At 41.5% G+C, this 19,733-nt stretch overlaps 1 protein-coding gene across 1 annotated transcript; it reads left to right on the top strand.

Annotated features, from left to right (window-relative positions):
- Positions 1-11,886: 11,886 nt before the first annotated feature.
- LOC310930935 (muscarinic acetylcholine receptor M2-like) lies at positions 11,887-15,816 on the top strand (the record flags this gene model as incomplete). The annotated part of the gene is made up of 3 exons (XM_083894003.1): positions 11,887-12,057; positions 12,274-13,140; positions 15,505-15,816. The coding sequence occupies 3 exons, from the start codon at positions 11,887-11,889 to the stop codon at positions 15,814-15,816; spliced, it is 1,350 nt and encodes a 449-aa protein (XP_083750129.1).
- Positions 15,817-19,733: the final 3,917 nt, after the last annotated feature.

Raw genomic sequence — 19,733 nt, 5'->3', positions numbered from 1 at the left:
TCTCTTCATGTTGCAGCGCCAAAATAGTTTGACCTCAAATGCACCGACAGATTCTCAGTGTTATTAGTAATAAATGGGATGGGAGGAGGTTGAGTCGTGGTCAGAATTCATCTCCTCACTTTGCATACAATTTCCATTGCAGATGCCCACCCTGCAGTATGTAAACCAGCTCATTTTAAGTGAATATGGAAAGATTTCCTCTGTGCATGAAAAGAGAGGGTGAGGTAAACAGCAGAAAAACCTTTTAATCAGCAAACACTGAAGCTAGTTTGGAGAGGAGGGCGTGTTTGTTTTGCGTCTGACTGCAGGGGGATGTGCAAAAGTGTTGCCATGCCACTGCACCCCAAGCAACACGGAAATGTTCTGCTGGAGCCTCATGAGTGTCAGTAAAATGGTGAAACAACGCTTTATCAGCGCTGCTGTCAGCACCGGTGATCATTACGCTCAGCACAAGTCAGGGCCCTCAAGTGTGCGTGTGATGCAAGACATTTAGCTCATTCTGCCTTTCACGCTCCATCTTTAAAAGCTCATTACACAAAGAAAAGGGTCCTGAATGGTTTCAGGGGTGGAGGACAGTTCTTGAATTGCATCCTCATCATCAGGTGGCCACGTGTCTAATTCACCAGTCTGGAGTCAGAGGGAGATTAAGAAAGACATCAACTAATAATCCAGGACATTAAACTCATTCATCCTTCAGTAGACACAGCCTCTTCCTGGTCCTCCCTTCAAACACATTTCATTAAGTCACACAATTTCCACGACAACTGAGTGAACTGCATCAGTCTGAGGATAAAAAAAGCAACTCCTGGAAAAGTCCTGGAAAAACAGCCTTGAGTTATTATATCAACAGTATAAATATACTAAATATATAAAGTACAACTCGTGTCGTGCTATTTTTGAAGTTATTTAACTGGCAGTGAATTGTATACCATGCTATTTTTATCTTATTTTCTTTAGTGGAAGACCTTGGTTGGTTAAACTGCTGCAGGCGACCACAAAGATTCATGTCTGCCTTATAATGTCTTCTGTAGATGTTGTTACCACTCTGTATGGATGCAGGAGGAGGAGGAGGAGGAGGAGGAGGAGGAGGAGGAGGAGGAGGAGGAGGAACCTGACAGAGACAGCACACATTAGTCCTCTAGGAGGAGGAACCTGACAGAGACAGCACACATTAGTCCTCTAGATGGCAGCAGAGTCATGAAACATGTCACAAACTCATGTAACCACTGCTCTCATGCTTATTTAACAGCATTTAGCACAATGCTCAGATTCCTCCAACTATGGATGAAATAGCAAATATAAGCATTTATTTTTTCAGAAAATTTGATAAATATATGCTGGTGACTTAAAGGTGCATTGTGTAATAAATCTAAAGCAACTAAAGGCCATAAAATCCTCCTAACATATCACAGAGACAGGAATAATGTTCATATAACAAACTGAACTCACCAACAACAACAGTACAGACAAAATATTTGCATTGACATCTTTTGCAGACTCCAAATCATGTTTATCATGTGTTTTGGCATGTGGCGCCACCTACCGCCGTCTACCAATCATTGCAGTCAGTAGAGTCTCAGCTGCCGAGCAACCACGGGTTGCCAGTTACGTCAGAAAACGAAACCTAAAAGACCTCGGTATTTTTGAATTTGAATGTAGTAACTGTTTTTGGCCACATTCTTACATATGGCACCTTTAAATATAAAACAAACCGATTTATGTGGACTTTATTTCTGTACCAAAATCCTTACTGTACACAATAATCAATCATAGTCTGTCATTGATGATCATCAGAGGAGATTATAAAGTCACACTTTACGGAGAATGACACATATGTTTCATAGCCCATGATTAACACTTTGTTTTTGATTTTCATCCTCTTTCTCTGAGCTCCACAGCTTTGGTAATGAATTAATCCATCAGTAAATTTCAGAATGTGAAAATGTGAGGTGGGTATTGTTGGCGACCCCTCTCCATTCAAACCTCTGCTCTGGGGCCAAAGCAGGCGACCTCATTTCTCCTGCAGCCTCTGGGCCTTTTCTTTATATAGTGAGGAGTAGAGAGCTTCTTTGTGTGCTGTTTTTTCACAACGTTTTCCTTGTGCACACACGCAAAACCCAGAGTAAGTGTGTTCCACTTACTGTGAGGACACTAACACATGTCAGTGATATTTAAGAGAGAACATTGTGCTGATGTGCGATAGCAAAATAGGAACAGTTACTCTATATACGAAGAAAAATAATGCTAACAGCAGTGATTTGCTTGAAGGTTTAGTGTGTGTGTGTGTGTGTGTGTGTGTGTGTGTGTGTGTGTGTGTGTGTGTGTGTGTGTGTGTGTGTTGGGCTTTTATCAGTCATTCTGCACATCCTAAAGCCCAGAGGCTGTTCCTCCTTTCTAGTTTAAAGCCATTTCATGAATGACTTTACAGCGTGTGGGGTCAGCTCACGAGTTTACTCCACCGATACAAGCTGCTCCAAGTCATACAGCGAAAACCAAGGATGACGCCTTTAATCAAGCAGAGTCTCACATGTGCTGATGCTAATTCAGAGCCTGTGCTTTCACATGTTGTGACCTAATGCCATTGGTAAGCAAGTGTTAGTACACAACTGTCCCAGCCTCATGAATAATGCATTCATTGTGTCACCCTTTAAAATACAAGACATTGTGTTGAAGAAAACAGTATGTGGTGAAACGGTGACATTTCATTTGGAACAACCCTGCAGTATGCCATTATATAGACACACATGTGCTCTTATTATTTCACACACATATAGACGGATGAGTTTGTCACGGCAGAGACTTTAAAGCTATGAGAACAATCTGACTTCTCTTTCAATTGTCTTCATCGATTAGAAAACTACTCACATTGTTAGATTATTGTCAGTAAAAGTGTGTCCCTGTTTGCCAGTATATTTTATAGTCTCAAAGCTAAGTGGCTAAATGAACGTCCTCATATGAATCTCAGTGAGCAAAGGAAAACATTCAAACCTGTAACTGTCTTGAATGTTGATGTTCATCAGAACGTCTGTGGCCACAGATGCTCTTATGTTTCATCTCATTTAAATGTGTGTAAGTAAGAAAATGTGCTGAGTTTTTTTCTTTACTTAAGTTTAGAAGATTCTCATTGGTGTTGATGTTATTGCTTTCTTTGTGAACAGATATGACGTAACATCATTTGGATACTAGGGATGCAACGGTATTCTTTTACCGAACCGTTCGTTGGTTTGAAGTTGGATATTGGACAGACACTCGCTCTACAGCGCCACCCAGAGCAAGCGTCATCACCGTCTCTTTCACTTGGAGCTGCATGGTGTATTTGTAGTTTCTGAGTGGGTTAAAATTGTGTTTATTTTTGTTTGATAGCACTATACAACTTTATTTATTTTTAATTTGTGTGGTTTTATGTTTGCCGTTTCATTTGATCTGAAGTTTGTGGTGTGATTATATCTGTGCTTTTAATTATTTTTACAATGTAATATTGCCTTCGCTAGTCTGAGCAGTTTGATATTAAGATATCGAAACCATACCGATACTGTGGAGAAACTGCACCGTTGCATCCCTATTGGATACTGCGTCTTCATGTGAAAACAGACTATATGGAGCAGGCCTGAGGGAGTGTTTGTATACAGCAGCAGAGCAGGGGCGGGGGGCTTCATGAAGACATGAAGCTTTTATTCTATCAAACTGATGAATGACTGAGCTTCAGTCAGATGTTGCATGTGCTGTGTCTTGCTTCCTGTTTTATACAGGTTTGTCAGACTACGCCCCCTGAATCCTACATGTGTAAAATCAGCCATGTCTGACCACTGCGAAAGAGAGAATCACTTCATGGATTAGTAAAAGGCCAAAGTCATCTGCTCTGAAAGTAATAAACACCACTGCTGGATCAGGGAGGCCAATCGAGATCTGGAAAACCAAGAACCCCAAGAAATGTGGTCAAATATGTACTGTGTTGTATTTACATTTCAAAAGTAAACGCTTGCTAGTTCGTTCAGAATCAGCTGTTTATCACGAGCCACTTACAGAGAAGCTGAGTTTCTCTTGGAGTCAATGGAGCCGTGGGCGGGCCCAGACGCTGGGCTTCTGCATGATGATTGGAGGAACTGTCTGCAATCTTTGATTGACAGTGTTGCAGAATGGACTGTTTTCAGTTGTACATAATTATCCCGTTTCCTTGTTCTTGTTAATTTGCAGGATTTTTGGAAGTAATAACTTAAAGCTCACATAGAGTGGTCCTGTTGCACATATATGTTAGTTATGGAGGTCAACTTACATACATTAACTTGTTTTTATGGTCAAAAACCTCCTATTTGCTGTAAGCGAGCCGATAGAAATCTGTCTTTTCTGACGCTGTTTCCCAGCCGCGATATTTCAGACTCAACTCTCACCCCGGCTTCCCAACTGTCTTGTGATTGGCCAGTTCCCGGAAGTGACATATTCAGCACATCCGCTCTCAGAAGCGCAGCTCCCCCCCCCCGGAATGGTGGATGCACTGCTACTCATTATCAAAACATTGTTTTAACAATGTTAAAAAATACACCGTAGTCCCTTTTATGACTTTGACCCGGAGTCAGACACAGAGTCAGAAGACACTGTCGCTCGTGAAACACCTCCACAACGGACGTTATTCTTCTTCTGCGGTTCAATGTACGCAACCTGATGTGCCCGGACTAGTGCCCGGAGCAGGAGGATCAGCTGTTCAGGAGAACCGTTGTTTATGTAACCGGACCGGGTTTTTTCAGAGATTACAATAAAACTTAGTATTCTCAGCAGTGGCTGAACTGTTTGTTTTGAAACTTCAGGGTTTCTTAAACAAGGTAATGACGCAGATACACACTAAAAAATCAGCGTTAATTGGAACTTCCGGTCTAGGTCCGCTTTAAATTAGCTTTCCCTTTTTCAAAGACCAGCAACCGCCACTTCTCTACAGTAATATTTAACATTCAAAGTACAAAAACAGAAATTGAAGGAGCTATACGGGAAACCAAGCATGTTATGGAGACAGAGGGTCAAAGCCTTCTATCGATTTGTGTTCACGACAAATACTGTAGTGAAAGAGCGGAAGTCGAGCTCTTTCACCAATAACATGTGACATCCTCGCCGTCATCATATCAAAACAATATTAATGTCTTTTGATATGACTCACATTTTCTGTGATATGATATGTACGAGGATCCTTGGTATTCTCCTGTTTTCATTTGTAATATTATTGTGTGGATATGGACCATTATTCTCTGTGATAATTCCATCAAAGTAAGGTCATCCACCAAACTGGGGCAGACTGCGTCACCAATTTGGTTAAAAGGTCAAAACAGCAGAGGCTTAAAGGTTAACGTCCCACAGCAACAGAAAAAAATACCCAGTGTCCTCTCTGTCATTTTATTTCAAACTTCTGTCCACATGATCGCCCACAGCTTTCATCAGCAGTGCTCTCCATGGTTCTGAAACCAACATCTCTGTCCAGCGCTTATCTATTCAAATGTGTGACCCTAGCTTTAGGGATTCAACACAACAGATATAATAGCCTTCACAACCCCTCCCTACTCTGTCCACCACACACACACACACACACACATACACACACACACACACACACAGATTCTTGTCAGAGGAGGAGCAACATCAACGTCAGGTTCCTTCTTTCTGCTCCTCTGTGTTCCAGTGCGTCGACAGAGGTGACAGTAACATGGACAAAAGTGCAGCAGCTCATCCTCAGTGTCGTCCCTGAGGTAAGATAACATTTCTCTGTGGATTTCTACCAAACTGCTGCAGGTGAGGACACTTTCTCAACAGATGTATTCACCTGATTGATAAGTGACATAAGTGACAATCTGGACATTCATTTTAAGCTGTAAAAATGTTTTTTTAATTTTTTTTTTTTTAATTTTTTTTTTTAAACAACAAAAAGCTTAATTAAAAGAATGATAAAAGCCATGAACAAATCATGCACAACTCAACCTTAAATCATTTTAAAGCGATTATGAGATAGATTCCAGGAATACAATGTGCTGGATCAATGTATTGATTGATGTGTTGCCCTCCACATGCCGTTTCAGCTTCCTGAGGAAGTTTCTATTTATTCTAGCGTTGAACTGGGGTTTATTGTTCCCCTAAGGCTGCAGCAGAAATGTTTATCTTCATCATTATCATTTCTGTGCAGAGCTGATAGGTTTCAGCCAGCAGCATCAGCTCCTGACTCTGGATTCCCTGGTGTCCGTGCTCCCGAGGAATCCCCCAGGTTACACTGTGCTTGCGTTTAAGACGTAAATTAGATTTCCAAACAGACAGCTCCGCCCTGAAAACTGTAGGCTCACAAGATGCAATCTAGTTATGTTTGTTAATCTTTGCTCATTAACTCTCTCCCACTCCTGTCCCTCGGGGTGGACTTCCTCTGCGTATCATCTCCTCCACTTTCATGGTTTCAGTTTGATTTAAAAGTTACTGTTTTTAATGTGCACACATTTATTTCTTGTTCCTCTAAGACCCCCCCCCCCATTGCACCACTGTGTGAGGCCAAAGCTCGGGCTGATGTGAAATTTCCCACTCTTCAGATTCAGACCATACAGCAAATCACAACAAACCAACTTACAGTGACTTAAGTTGCAAAATACTATTTTCTAAAAAATACTATCAGTTCTGCTCCACATTGCTTTTCACCTAAGTGTCGGCCCTTTACGTCTGCAGGTCACATTCAAACAATTCTTCCTGGGATGTATTTGTCAAAAGAAGACATCAAATTTACGAGATAAAAATCTATCTCGCGAAGAAGCAGTGACACTTTGATCCGTGTAGTCGTTAAAATGTTCCTTTGATGAAACTGTGTACACTCTCCACTGTAATATCTGCGTCTCTACATCTCGTCTCGCTCGTGTCTCGGTAAACAAGCTTCGCCGTCTCCTCTGCTTCTCCTCTCACTCCTCACGCTGCACCCAAGTGTGACCATATCAAAGAGATCAGAGTTCACCCCGCCTGTTGAGTACTACTAGATCCTAGATGCATATTACCGGTACAGCTGTTAGAGGCAGCATCTGCAGGATCTAATTACTATGCCTCTGCTCCTGTCAAAGAAATGCTGTTTGCCTCCGTGACTGTCTCCAGTAGCCCAACACTAACAAGGAAGGTGCAGCGGGTATCATGGAGGGAAGGAGCAGGTATACAGGAAACATCTTTATATAAAGGCGGCCGGAGCATTTACAGTGAAAAATATTCTGATTTTGCACCAGTAATTGTAGCATGAGGCGTTACATTACTCCACTGACGTATCACTACACTTCTCTGACTCCTAATTATGAGGAATGTCATGTTTATATTATCATTATTATCCACAGTTAACTCAGCGATTCAGATGTAAGGTCGCGTCTTCTTCTGCTGGCCTAAATCTATCTATCATATTTCATGTTGCATTAGAACGATCATTAGCAGCTGCTTACAAACCATCAAACTTCATTCATTTACTCACCAACAGTTATCTCCAGTCATGGACCATGAAAGTGATAAATCATCTGAATTAAAGGTTTACTTAATTAAAGGCTTTCCTGATAAAACTAGAGCAGCTTGAAGCAACCATATATTTAAAAAAATCACCTTTAGTCAGTCGTTCACACATCCCGCACCAGAGTCCATTGAGAAAATCAATGATTTTACATCAGCGCACACAGGCATTGTGCATTCATTGCTTCCTCCATCACTAAGTTCAAATGTGTTATTTTGTGCCGTTATTGCCGTTATTTTGTTGGGCAGAGCCTTTCACACATTAACCATTAGCACATGTGTCAAACTCAAGGCCCGGGGGCCAGATGTGGCCCGCCACAGCCATTTTATGTGGCCCACAAGTGATTAATTAGTCTTAAAAATCTGTGTTAAAATAGGTCTATGCTGCTTGAAGGCGTGCGTTGACCATAAACTACATTTCCCACAATGCATGGTGATTGCGTTACCCGCAAAGTGATGGCATCCTGCCACTAAATCGCAGTGTATCATTTTATATGCATCATGCGACGAGTTAAATTGAGATTGAGACTGTGATCGCAGCAGAATGTGTTCAACGATGAGGCAGTGAGTGAAAGCTCGCTTTATTGTGGCTGAAGAAATCACCTGTGCTTCAAAGTCTTTTTCTGAGGGTGTGTTTTTGAAGCAGTGCATTCTGAAGGTGTGTGAGCAGGTCTGACCAGACCAGATACAGACTCTTAAAACTGTTAGTTTGTCAAGAATCACCATCGCGGACCAGGTTACATCTATAATGCATCATATTTGTAACTTGAATAAGTAATAAATACAGAAAGTTGTTTAGCAATATGTTACGGAGTAGTTACCTTTATTTTACATTATATTTGGTTACATTTAGTTACATTTATTCTGTCTTACAGTTACATCTGGCCCTTTGAGGGTAACCATTATGCCAATGTGGCCCTCAGTGAAAATGAGTTCCGGTTCAGTGTCGGTTGCTCTTATTCTTATTAATGTCCTCCCTGACTTTTCATAATTAATGAAGATTATTATGGATGGACTGAAATTGAATATTAAGATGTACAGCGATGGCTATTAGTTAAAGCAGAGCTTCTTCACCACTCTTGATCACTACAGGGTTTTAAATGTTTTACTGTGACTTCAAACCTATAACCCCCAAACCCAACTTCAAGCTGTAGTGTGGAACATTTACATATACACAGATTTGTGTTACAATCAACTCATTGTCAAATGATCGGCTCCATGTGACACGTTGTGACAGTTTTTTGTTTTCATGTCTTTGTCCACATTCCTGCACAACACAGGACACATGACTGAGCAGGCGAGGCAGTAGAAGCACACAGCACGTGTAAAGCAAGGCGGCTTCATACAGTTCAACTATGGCTGAAAACACCAAGAAGCACCTAAATTTTCACAAGTGAATTTCAATCGTTTTTTAATCATGTTCACAATTTTGGCTACTTGTGAAGGTGATTGAAAATACACACTCTGCTAAATAGCTACCAGGCATTCCCTAAATAGCTGCCTGACTACATGCCTGCATATGCAGCTGCTGTTCCTTCACCACGCAGCTCCAGTTTGAAGTTTCCTGGATGAAGCTCAAACAAGATTAAAAAAAAAAAAGTTGTCTATTGTGTTGCATTTGATGATATCGTTTGTTGTCTTCACATGGGTACTTCATGCCACGTCACTCACCGACTAGGCCATCGGGTACAGGCCACAACAGGGCTTTACCATTCCAAACCGTACCATACTGTACCAAACCCATGAGAAGCAGAAGTCATAGACTGCAGGAACTTAGAGCATGCAGACTGTTTTGGTAGTTACTCAGAAATCCACAGGGGGGCGCCAGGGGTTCCACACTGGCGCTTGACTGTGATGGTTACTCGTGTATAATAATAGTGTGTTCACTGTGGACATAGAGACAGACACTTGTTCATTTAATGCTTACTGACCGTCTCTTAAAAGCGACTTAAACACCTGTGAGACCCCCCCCCCCCCCACACACACACACACACACACATCAGAAAACACACAGAATTCCCTGTGCATAAAATAGACACTGTTTGTTTTTGGTGGTGCAATGTGGTGCAATAAACAAACTGTTTATCCACCAAAAAAAATTATCTGCTTAATCTGCTTCATCTGGATTAAATTATCCAGTCGAATAAAAACATCACAACTTTTCAAATAATCAATCTGTATCGTGCATGACATAAGAGTGCTTTTGTAGAAAAAGTTCTGTCTTTGACCAGAAGGTGGCACCAATGTTGTACTGTGTGTGTTGGTGTGTTGTAGTTTGTTTGTTTGTTATTTTTATTTATTTATTTTGTATTGTCTGGATGTTACTTTTACCCATGTTTTATATAATGTTTATATTATTTTAGTTGTTTTTTTAATATACGAAATTTTAAATTAAGAAACGACGTGTGTGAATGAGGTGTTGAAATTCCTGCTCCAGCCTGCAGGAGCAGTGCTGAGTGTGGACTTTAACACTCACACACTTACAAGTCCCCACTTTGCTTAATATTAAAAACATTCATGAGAGCATGTTTGACATTAATTTTAGCTTTATTTAAGGCATGACTTAGTGAGGACCTGAAAAATGTCCCCGGTTCAACATGAGTTCCCCTCTTTGTGAATGTGTAACGACGCCAAAGTCCCCCTTTCTACTGGTTGACGAGTGCACACACACACACACACACACTCACGCTGTGTCTCGTTTGTGACAAAGAAACCCCAGAATGGGTGGTTGATGAGTAAGTGATAGAGTTAGAGATGCTGTAATGAAGTTTCATCTATCTGTAAGAGCAGGAAGGAAACATCTCTCAGGTACAGTATGATGTTATCATGTTGTCTAATGGAGTCACTTACAAGGTTTCAGCAGTATGCAACAATCCTTGTGGTCTCATCTAAGTGTCTTTACATTGATTTTCTGATCAGAATGCAGCAGTTAATCACATTGTTATGCTGTGTACATTTTCTTTTTGACCATCATCGGAGCTGAAATGATACTTTACCTTCATTGTGGTGTTTTGTTGTCAGTCTGAGTGACTGGGGCTGCTTTAAATGCACAAACCATAATAAATACAAAGCAGGAACAGGTTTGCACAGCATTTAATGTTTAGTCGATGCTTTTAGCCAAAGCACCTAAAAGCACCATAAGTGTGATTGTCAGCGTGGGCGGCCACAGTGAATATTTAACCCTTTTAATAGAAAACAGAAATTATTCTACAGGTAATAATTCAGAGTAGAAGAAACTGTCCTTGTTTTCCAAAGACAATCCAGTATTCACATTAGACACCACAGTGTTTTTATATCTAGGAGCAGATGTTAACATATGTCTATGCATTTGCAGGATCAAAATATCAATTTAATGAATTGAATCCCTTGCACAGAATAAATTGTCTGTTTAGGGACATTCAAGTTTCAAATGAGAAATGAAAAGTGCTGACAAAAGCAGCGTTTCTCTAAATGTTGGAAGTGATTCCCTGGTGGACCCTGAGGGTACTGCAGGCGGGGTGTGAAAAGTTGTAAAAAAAAATATTTAAAGGTTTTTAATTTCACTTTTAAACAAACACGTGCCCGGACACACAGGTGATTGCTACTGTCCTTTAAAAAAAACAAAAAAACAACAACCTGTGCTTTAAATCTTTATTACTCTGTTGCCGAGCAACCCTGGTGACTCATTTCCATGTGCTGCACAAACCGCTCACAGACTTGATGACATGCATTGTGCTTGTATTTTGTACTGTAGATATACAGAGGCCTAATTTAGAGCACCAAACGTTTTCTGCCAGTTTATGAAATAAATGACACCTGACAGTCTGATCAGAGCTGTGATTCAAGGCTTCAGTTAGTCTTTTGATGTGGATTTCAGTATTTCAAATGGCCGTTGACGTTCTTAAGTTTCAGAGTAGAGCGGGGTTTGATGTAAAGAGACAATTTTATATTTTAACAAAAGAAAAAACATAATTCAAATCTAATATTGGCAAAAATCTTTTGAATATACAGTAGATTATATACGATAGAATATCATAATACTGTATCTAATCTGATCTGATTTACTGTGACAGCTGAGTTAGAGATTACAGCCACATTTAAACTAGACTATTTTCACCATGTTATTCCTGATAGGAGTTTGTGTTGTGTATTAACAGAGCTGATGCAGACTTTATTTGCTCACCTGTCCACCCTTCACACCTGGACCATGCAGAAAGCCCACCGGCAGCTGTTTACACACTCGCTATGTGTGACTGTGCATCTGTTACTGCAGATAAAAGCACACACAAACATGTTGCATCGACATCGCAAACATCACAACTGCTGTAAAGAAGCCGATTCTTTCATTGTCTTTTTCCCTCTGCAGGTGATGTACAGATATGACTGAAGCCTGAAGAGTCTGTGAGAGGAAACACAATGGAGACTCTGAATTCATCCAACAGCATAAGCATCAGAAGTGCTGACCACTCCGGCCTCTTCTCTGGAAGTCCGTACACCACTGTGGAGATAGTGCTCATCGTCCTGGTGGCTGGATCTCTGAGTCTGATCACTGTCATCGGAAACATCTTGGTCATGCTCTCTATAAAGGTTTGGCTTCCCCTGTTTTGAACGTCCATGATTAATGAGCATGTTTCCAGCATCCATCTCTGGACATCTTGTAAAGCACCCCACAGATTTAGAGATAATATTACTGCTTGTGCCTCCCTGTGTGGAGGGCTAATCTAATAGAAATGAGAAAACACACATCACATTTAGCAAAAAAGATTAGCATCTGACAGCAGGCTCCATATTGTTTCTCTAAAGGTAAACAGGAACCTGCAGACCGTCAACAACTACTTCCTGTTCAGTCTGGCCTGTGCAGACCTGATTATTGGCGTCTGCTCCATGAACCTCTACACCGTCTACATCGTGATTGGCTACTGGCCTTTGGGAGCGGTGGTCTGTGACCTGTGGCTGGCTGTCGATTACGTGGTCAGCAACGCCTCAGTCATGAACCTGCTCATCATCAGCTTTGACCGGTACTTCTGCGTCACCAAACCACTCAGCTACCCAGCACGCCGCAGCACCAAGATGGCCGGCCTGATGATCGCCGCGGCCTGGGTACTGTCCTTCATCCTGTGGGCTCCAGCCATTTTGTTCTGGCAGTTTATCGTGGGTGGACGAACCGTGATGCCGGACGAGTGCTACATCCAGTTCTTCTCCAACCCAGCAGTCACATTTGGGACAGCCATAGCAGCTTTTTATCTGCCAGTGGCCATCATGATCCACCTCTACTGGCGCATCTCCAAGGCCAGCCGCAGCCGCGTGAAGAAGGAAAGCAGGAAAACGTCTGGTACCAGTTTGGGAGAAGTCCCTTCTCACAGCCAGGAGGAAGGATGTGAGACCCAGAACAACTGCATCATGGCAAGAGAGTCTCGGGAGGCGGCTGGAGACGGGAAGGACAAGGAGATGTTGCAGCAGCTGAATGGAGGAGGTCCCTGCATAGAGGAAAACACTGAGCAGATGGACTCAGAGAGCGTCCACGCTTCAACGTCTAAAGATGAACCTGCTGCTGCTGCTGCTGTGTTTTCGAGAGCAAATGGAGGGAAGAAGACAAATCAACCACAGCCACCGTCTCCAGCAAACTCAGGGGCTGACAGGCAGAGTCTGGTCGCGAGGTCACTGTTTAAGGTAATGTTGTTACTCTCATTGGGAAACCTCAAGATTTGTCATTTGATTTGTCGCCATGATGACTTCGTAAATGTCACTTTTTCTATTTTCCTGGTAACATAAGTTACATCATGTATCGATGAAAGACCTGAAACGCCCTGCTTTACTGGAAGACCATGTCCATCTTTATCCCAAACTAGACACAAATATTGACAACTCTCCATCTTTTGAACCCTAATGGTGAAGCAATAAGATGACCATTCAGTCAGTCAGTGTACCACTTAAGTCAGTTAAAGACAACAAACCATTGTGACCCATTTTACACACGCTCTCTGTCAGCGCCACCATGGGGTTTACATCTGCATTTTGTGCAGACATTAATTTTGTTATTTTTCCAGTTAGTCATGATAACACACTAATCTAGGATGATTAATGTAGTGCACATTAGGCTGTATAATGTTACTACATCTGCTGAGAGGGTTATGATTTTAGCCAGGCTGCTCTGTCTGTGAGCTCACACACTGTTTCCACAAGACACGCCTCACAAAAACTCCCTCACCAGATTTTTGTTATTGAAGCCGCTCCATTTTCCTATCACTCCTTATGTGTGTGTGTGTGTGTGTGTGTGTGTGTGTGTGTGTGTGTGTGTGTGTGTGTGTGTGTGTCAGTGCGACTGCTGCCCTCTACTGGTGTCTCGCCTGTCTTTTAGCTCTAACTCAAGGGTGGAGTGATAAAGTCTTCACGCCAAAACTGAACTATTTGTATTGTGGTGCAATAGACATTTAAATCATAGGTGGTCTGACTGAATGTTGGTTCTGGCTCAAGGAAGAAATTATTTGATTTTTATGGTGATTCACACATGGATCCTAAAATAGTATTTTATTTTATTTTATTTGTTATAACACTTGTTACCCTTACAGGAAAGAGGAGTGTATCAGAGACTGTGGGAAAGTGAGAGGCTTTGGCAGAGTTTTGCTTTCTCTAGTTTGTCAGAATACACATATTAATAAACTGGTTAAAAGCATTTGGTTAAAGGTGCATTATGTAATAAATCTAAAGCAACTGGCCATAAAATCCTCCTAATATGTCACAGAGACTCAGGAATAATGTTCATATAACAAACTGAACTCACCAACAACAACAGTACAGACAAAATATTTGCATTAAAAAAATATTTTGCAGACTGCAAATCATGTTTATGGTTTGAAATCATGTTTTGGCATGTGGCGCCACCTACCGCCGTCTACCAATAATTGCAGTCAGTAGAGTCTCAGCTGCTGAGTGGGTTGCCAGTTACGTCTGAGCTACAATGGCAGAGAAAATTAAACCTAAAAGACCTCGGTATTTTGAATTTGAGTGTAGTAACGGTTTTTGGCCACATTCTTACATATGGCACCTTTAAAAGCACCATTGTGCACCCACACTGTTGCACACTTCTTTGTATTCAGTCAGCATTTATTTCACTGCAAAATGGAAGAGACCAAAACAGGGCTAAAAAGTGAGTGATTAGAGCAGTGGTTCCCAACCTTTTCTCCTTGAAGCACCCTTACTTGTGTCCAGGACAAACCAAAGACGTTCAGACTGAAACAGATCTGATAACGATGTGTTTTATTGTAATCTCGGGAAAATCTCGTTCTGAAAAAACCCGGTCCGGTTACGTAAACAGCATTTCTCCTGAACAGCAGATCTTCCTGCTCCGGGCACTAGTCCGGGCAGATCCGGTTGCGTACATTGAACCGCAGAAGAAGAATAACGTCCGTTGTGGAGGTGTTTCACGAGCGACAGTGTCTTCTGACTCTGGGTCTGACTCCGGGTCAAAGTCATAAAAGGGACTGCGGCGGGGAGTCGTGAAGAAGCTATTTTTAAACAATGTTAAAACAATGTTTTGATAATGAGGAGCAGTGCATCCACCGTTCCAGAGGGGGAGCTGCGCTTCTGAGAGCGGGTGTGCTGAATAGTACTGGCCAATCACAAGACTCTGTCTTCTGGGGGTGAGAGTTGAGTCTCAAATCTCGCGGCTGGGAAGCACCGTCAGAAAAGAGGATTTCTATCGGGTCGTTTACAGCAACTAGGAGGTTTTTGACCATAAAAACAAGTTAATGTATGTAAGTAGACCTCTATAACTAACATATATGTGCAACAGGACCACTCTATGTGAGCTTTAAGCAAAAAAATACTCGCTAAATGTTGCTGTTGCATCCGTCTGTCCTGACATAAAACAAATCACTTCCTGTGCTACTGAGTTCCTGAACACCGCTATACTTGTGTTTCAAAGTTACACACTACAGCTTTAATTAATCCTGAGGTTTATACTTGCAGGAGGACACTATATCATTGTTGTGCATGGCAATAAAACAAAGTTGTTGTTCTCGTCACACTCTTCAGGTGACAAAGCAGAGTGCGGTGGCAAAGTGGAGAAGGAAAGGTGTTTCCTCCAGGGAGAAGAAGGTAACGCGCACCATCATGGCCATCCTGGTCGCTTTTGTTGTCACATGGACGCCGTACAACGTGATGGTCCTGATCAACACCTTCTGTTCCATCTGCATCCCAAACACCCTGTGGACCATTGGCTACTGGCTCTGCTACATCAACAGCACCATAAACCCGGCCTGCTACGCCCTCTGCAACGTCACCTTCAAGAACACCTTCAAGCACCTGCTTCTGTGCCAGTACAAGAACATACGCACATCGCGGTGAGGGCCGACAAATACAGACTCTCATCTGTGATGGAGGTAAAAAATAATGTGACCAGGACATGAACATACTGTTGTTCTTATTGTGCACTGAACTCTATTTTTATTTATTCTGAAAATGGAACAGTTTTACTGTGTAATTGTACTTCAATGTTGTCAACCCAGTGAACTCAGTGTATTGTGAACATGTAAACAATTGTAAGTTGTACCATGACAGCTGAGCGTGTGCAGTGTGTGCTTTCATTACCTCAGCATTAAACATGTAGTATTTCAAGTATAGCTAAGATGAAGAAACACTGTTAACGGTCAACGTGTTGTTGCATAAAGTGACACTGAGCTGTGAAACATGACAAAATGAATCAGGTCATTTGTCTCCTGGACTATAAAGTGAACATATGTGAGTGTGTGCATGTTTCCTTTAGTCAATCATAGTGTCCTTAACAACAGTGTTGTGAAACAAGCCCTAATGTGACATCGATTCTTATTCTCCCTCCTTCACCACATGTTAATACATGTTTTCTTTGTGTGTGTGTGTGTGTGAATAAAACGTGATCCTGATCAAAACATGTGCATCATAAGAATAATAAGTCAGTGGGTAAAAACAATCATGACTATAACTGTAACTGTCTGTCACCGCTCAACAGGTGCAACATAGGATGTGAATGGAAACTAAGCGTTGATCCTGTGAAATCATAACTGTGCAGCAAACATGTGACCATGTATTTGTGGTGTTGGTTGACGCTCACTGCTTTTGTCTGTTCAGAATAAAGATGTTTTACAATGTCTGTGTAGATTTTCATTCATCCAGGTCATAATTATCCAACGTTCTGAAGAAGCCTAAAGACTGAACACTGCCACACTCACACCTTTGTGGTCAAACAGTTCAGAATTATGACACTGCATATTCAACATGTCAGCATAGAGCAACAATGTAAGTATGCCGGAGTTAGCACGCTGGGGTTGTCAAGGTTAAGGGTGAATTCCAATTCCTTGCTTAACCCTCAATCTTAACCCTCAATCTCAAAAATGAGCTCCCTCTAGTGCAAGTGCTGTCCTGATTCTCAGAAAAATTAAGTTGAGGGGCAAGTTTAAGGGCTGTATCGCCCTCAATATTGAGATTTCCCGAGAGACCACCCTTGGTAGCAAGGGCTACCCAGAATGCATTGCGTGTTTTCACATAACAAAGATGGCGCCCCGAAATCAACAAAACGAGTACGCTACAAATGAAGTATTTTCTTTGTTAATAGAGATATAAAAATGATGAAAACCATTGTATTATCTTAGTTTAGGCCCATATTATGGATTACTGACGTCATTGTTGTGTAACATTTGTTTTTATTTGACGATCTTTTGTCAATAGCAGACAAGCGATTGTTTGCTATGGTTTACTTTTCAATAAGCCGTGGTCTGTGGTAACTGTCAGTTGAATATGTCCGTGTTTGTGGTATTTGTATGAGTATCATCTTATAACTAACTGACAACCTAATAACTTGACTGACAAACGGATCGTAATAAATAATCCTGACGTAAATGTGTTCTTCTTCTTCTTTTTTGGAGTTGACAGACTGGACGCAGCTTTCACGTTATTCTGCCCCCTACAGTCTGAACACGTATCAGCATTTAAGGGGTGTCCCATTTCTAGGTGACAAAATAACCCTCAACACTTGGTTTTGAGGGCCAGTTAAGATTAAGGGTTGAGCTTGAGGGTTGAGATTGAGGGTTAAGATAGGAATTGGAATTGGCCCTAATACTTGGTGTTTTATTTTTTTATTTCTCACTCATGTTGCAGGTAACCTGCTCCCTGTGATAAGTTCACAGGGTCACTTTAAAACCTGTCAACCACCAAAAGACCAAACATTCCTATACATGAAAATAAAGTCATGCAAAACATTCATTCAAAAAAGTTCAATATTAGGGTTATCTTGTTATCCTCCTCTTATTTTAACACCAGTCTCACAAATTCCTGCTCTGAGCAGAAATGAGGGAGTCTCCTCCCACTGGAGTCTCCTCCCACAGGAGTCTCCTCCCACAGGAGTCTCCTCCCACTGGAGTCTCCTCCCACAGGACTGTGATGGTCACAACACAGAGCCAGAAAGAGGAATTGATCTGAAATCCTCCCACAGTCCAGTCCTCTCTGTCAGAGAAGAAAGGACAGAGGCTGTCTCTGTCTCAGCTGTGGGAGCTGCGACGCCCTCTAGTGGAACAAAAAGCACTTACGCTGTTGTTGATTGTGAGACCACCTGAGGCTGTTGCTGCTGCACACGTGTGTGTTGTGTGTGTGTGTGTGTGTGTGTGTGTGTGTGTGTGTGTGTGTGTGTGTGTGTGTGTGTGTGTGTGTGTGTGTGTGTGTGTGTGTGTGTGTGTGTGTGTGTGTGTTCTTGTACTTGTGGCATACTGAGGACCAGTGAGGGTTTTTAACCAACAAGGTGAGGTCAATTTAACGAAGTGAGGTGTATTTTGACCGGTCCTCACTTTGTCTTCATTGAAATTCTCACAGTTCCTCAATTTGGTACAAAAACCCTGTTTTCCAGCCCTGGCGTATCACACACGTTCTGCTCTAGGGCTCCACCTGCAGACATTTTATGGTACTGCACCCAGTAGTTCTTTGTAGATGTCATTCATGAAGTAGATATTTGTAATTGTGTTGATTTATGAAGTGGAAATGCTGGTCCTCACCTTGTCAGCACTTTTACCTGGTCCTCAGTATGCAGCAAGTACAAGAATGTGTGTGTGTGTTTGTGTATGTGTGTGTGTGTGTGTGTGTGTGTGTGTGTGTGTGTGTGTGTGTGTGTGTGTGTGTGTGTGTGTGTGTGTGTGTGTTGTGTGTGTGTGTGTGTGTGTGTGTGTGTGTGTGTGTGGGTGTGTGTGCATGTGTGGGTGTGTGTGCTTTTATCTTTTTATTACACGATTGTCTCCTTTTAATAAAAAAATACATTCAGAAGGCGGGACATATTTATTTGTATGGCATATATATTATTGGACACATTAGTCATTCAATGTGCTTCACAGCAATACAAGAAGGAGAGTAGAAAGTTTAAAAAAGAAACATACAAAATAAAATATTTAAAGAATGATTCAAAACAAATCAAACTTGGAGCACATATGAAAACTGAATCTACAAAAATATAGACTATGGAAGTAGCTAAAGGTGCCATATGTAAGAAAACGGTTACTACATTCAAATTCAAAATACCGAGGTCTTTTAGGTTTTGTTTTCTGATGTAACTGGCAACCCGTGGTTGCTCGCCAGCTGAGACTCTACTGACTGCAATGATTGGTAGATGGCGGTAGGTGGCGCCACATGCCAAAACATGATTTGCAGTCTGCAAAATAACTTTTTTAATGCAAATATTTTGTCTGTACTGTTGTTGTTGGTGAGTTCAGTTTGTTATATGAACATTATTCCTGAGTCTCTGTGACATATTAGGAGGATTTTATGACCAGTTGCTCTAGATTTATTACATAACGCACCTTTAAAAAGAATTATAATGAAGTAAAAAGAACATTTTAGCATCAATGCTTTTAGTTTTGCATAAGTGTTGTTTACGCTGGCTTTGTCTTCAAAGGCAGACAGAGGTGGTCAGTCAGCACACAGAGCCACTGTTCATGCAGGTTTAGCTTTATGTCAACATGGCTGTTTGTTTCTAATGTAAGCCTTGCTTTGCGTTGCATTAATGTCTTTGTCACTCGTTGTTATCAAAGACAACACACACACACACACACACACAGACACACACGAAGAAGCAGCTCCAGAATTCTACACACATTTAAAAAAAACAAATGAAGCATCAAAGACTTTCAACACAAATGGCTGTATGAAGATCAACATGTCCATTCGTGACATTTTGGGTCCTATATTTACAGGCTCCATATCCCTCTGTGAACTCGTATCAGTGTTTTCCCTGTACACACTACGCCCCA

Source organism: Microchirus variegatus, assembly GCF_963457635.1.
Source record: "Microchirus variegatus genome assembly, chromosome: 8".
Lineage (NCBI taxonomy): Eukaryota > Metazoa > Chordata > Actinopteri > Pleuronectiformes > Soleidae > Microchirus > Microchirus variegatus.
The sequence above is the reverse complement of the archived record's forward strand: the minus strand, read 5'-3'. Positions and strand labels throughout refer to the sequence as shown.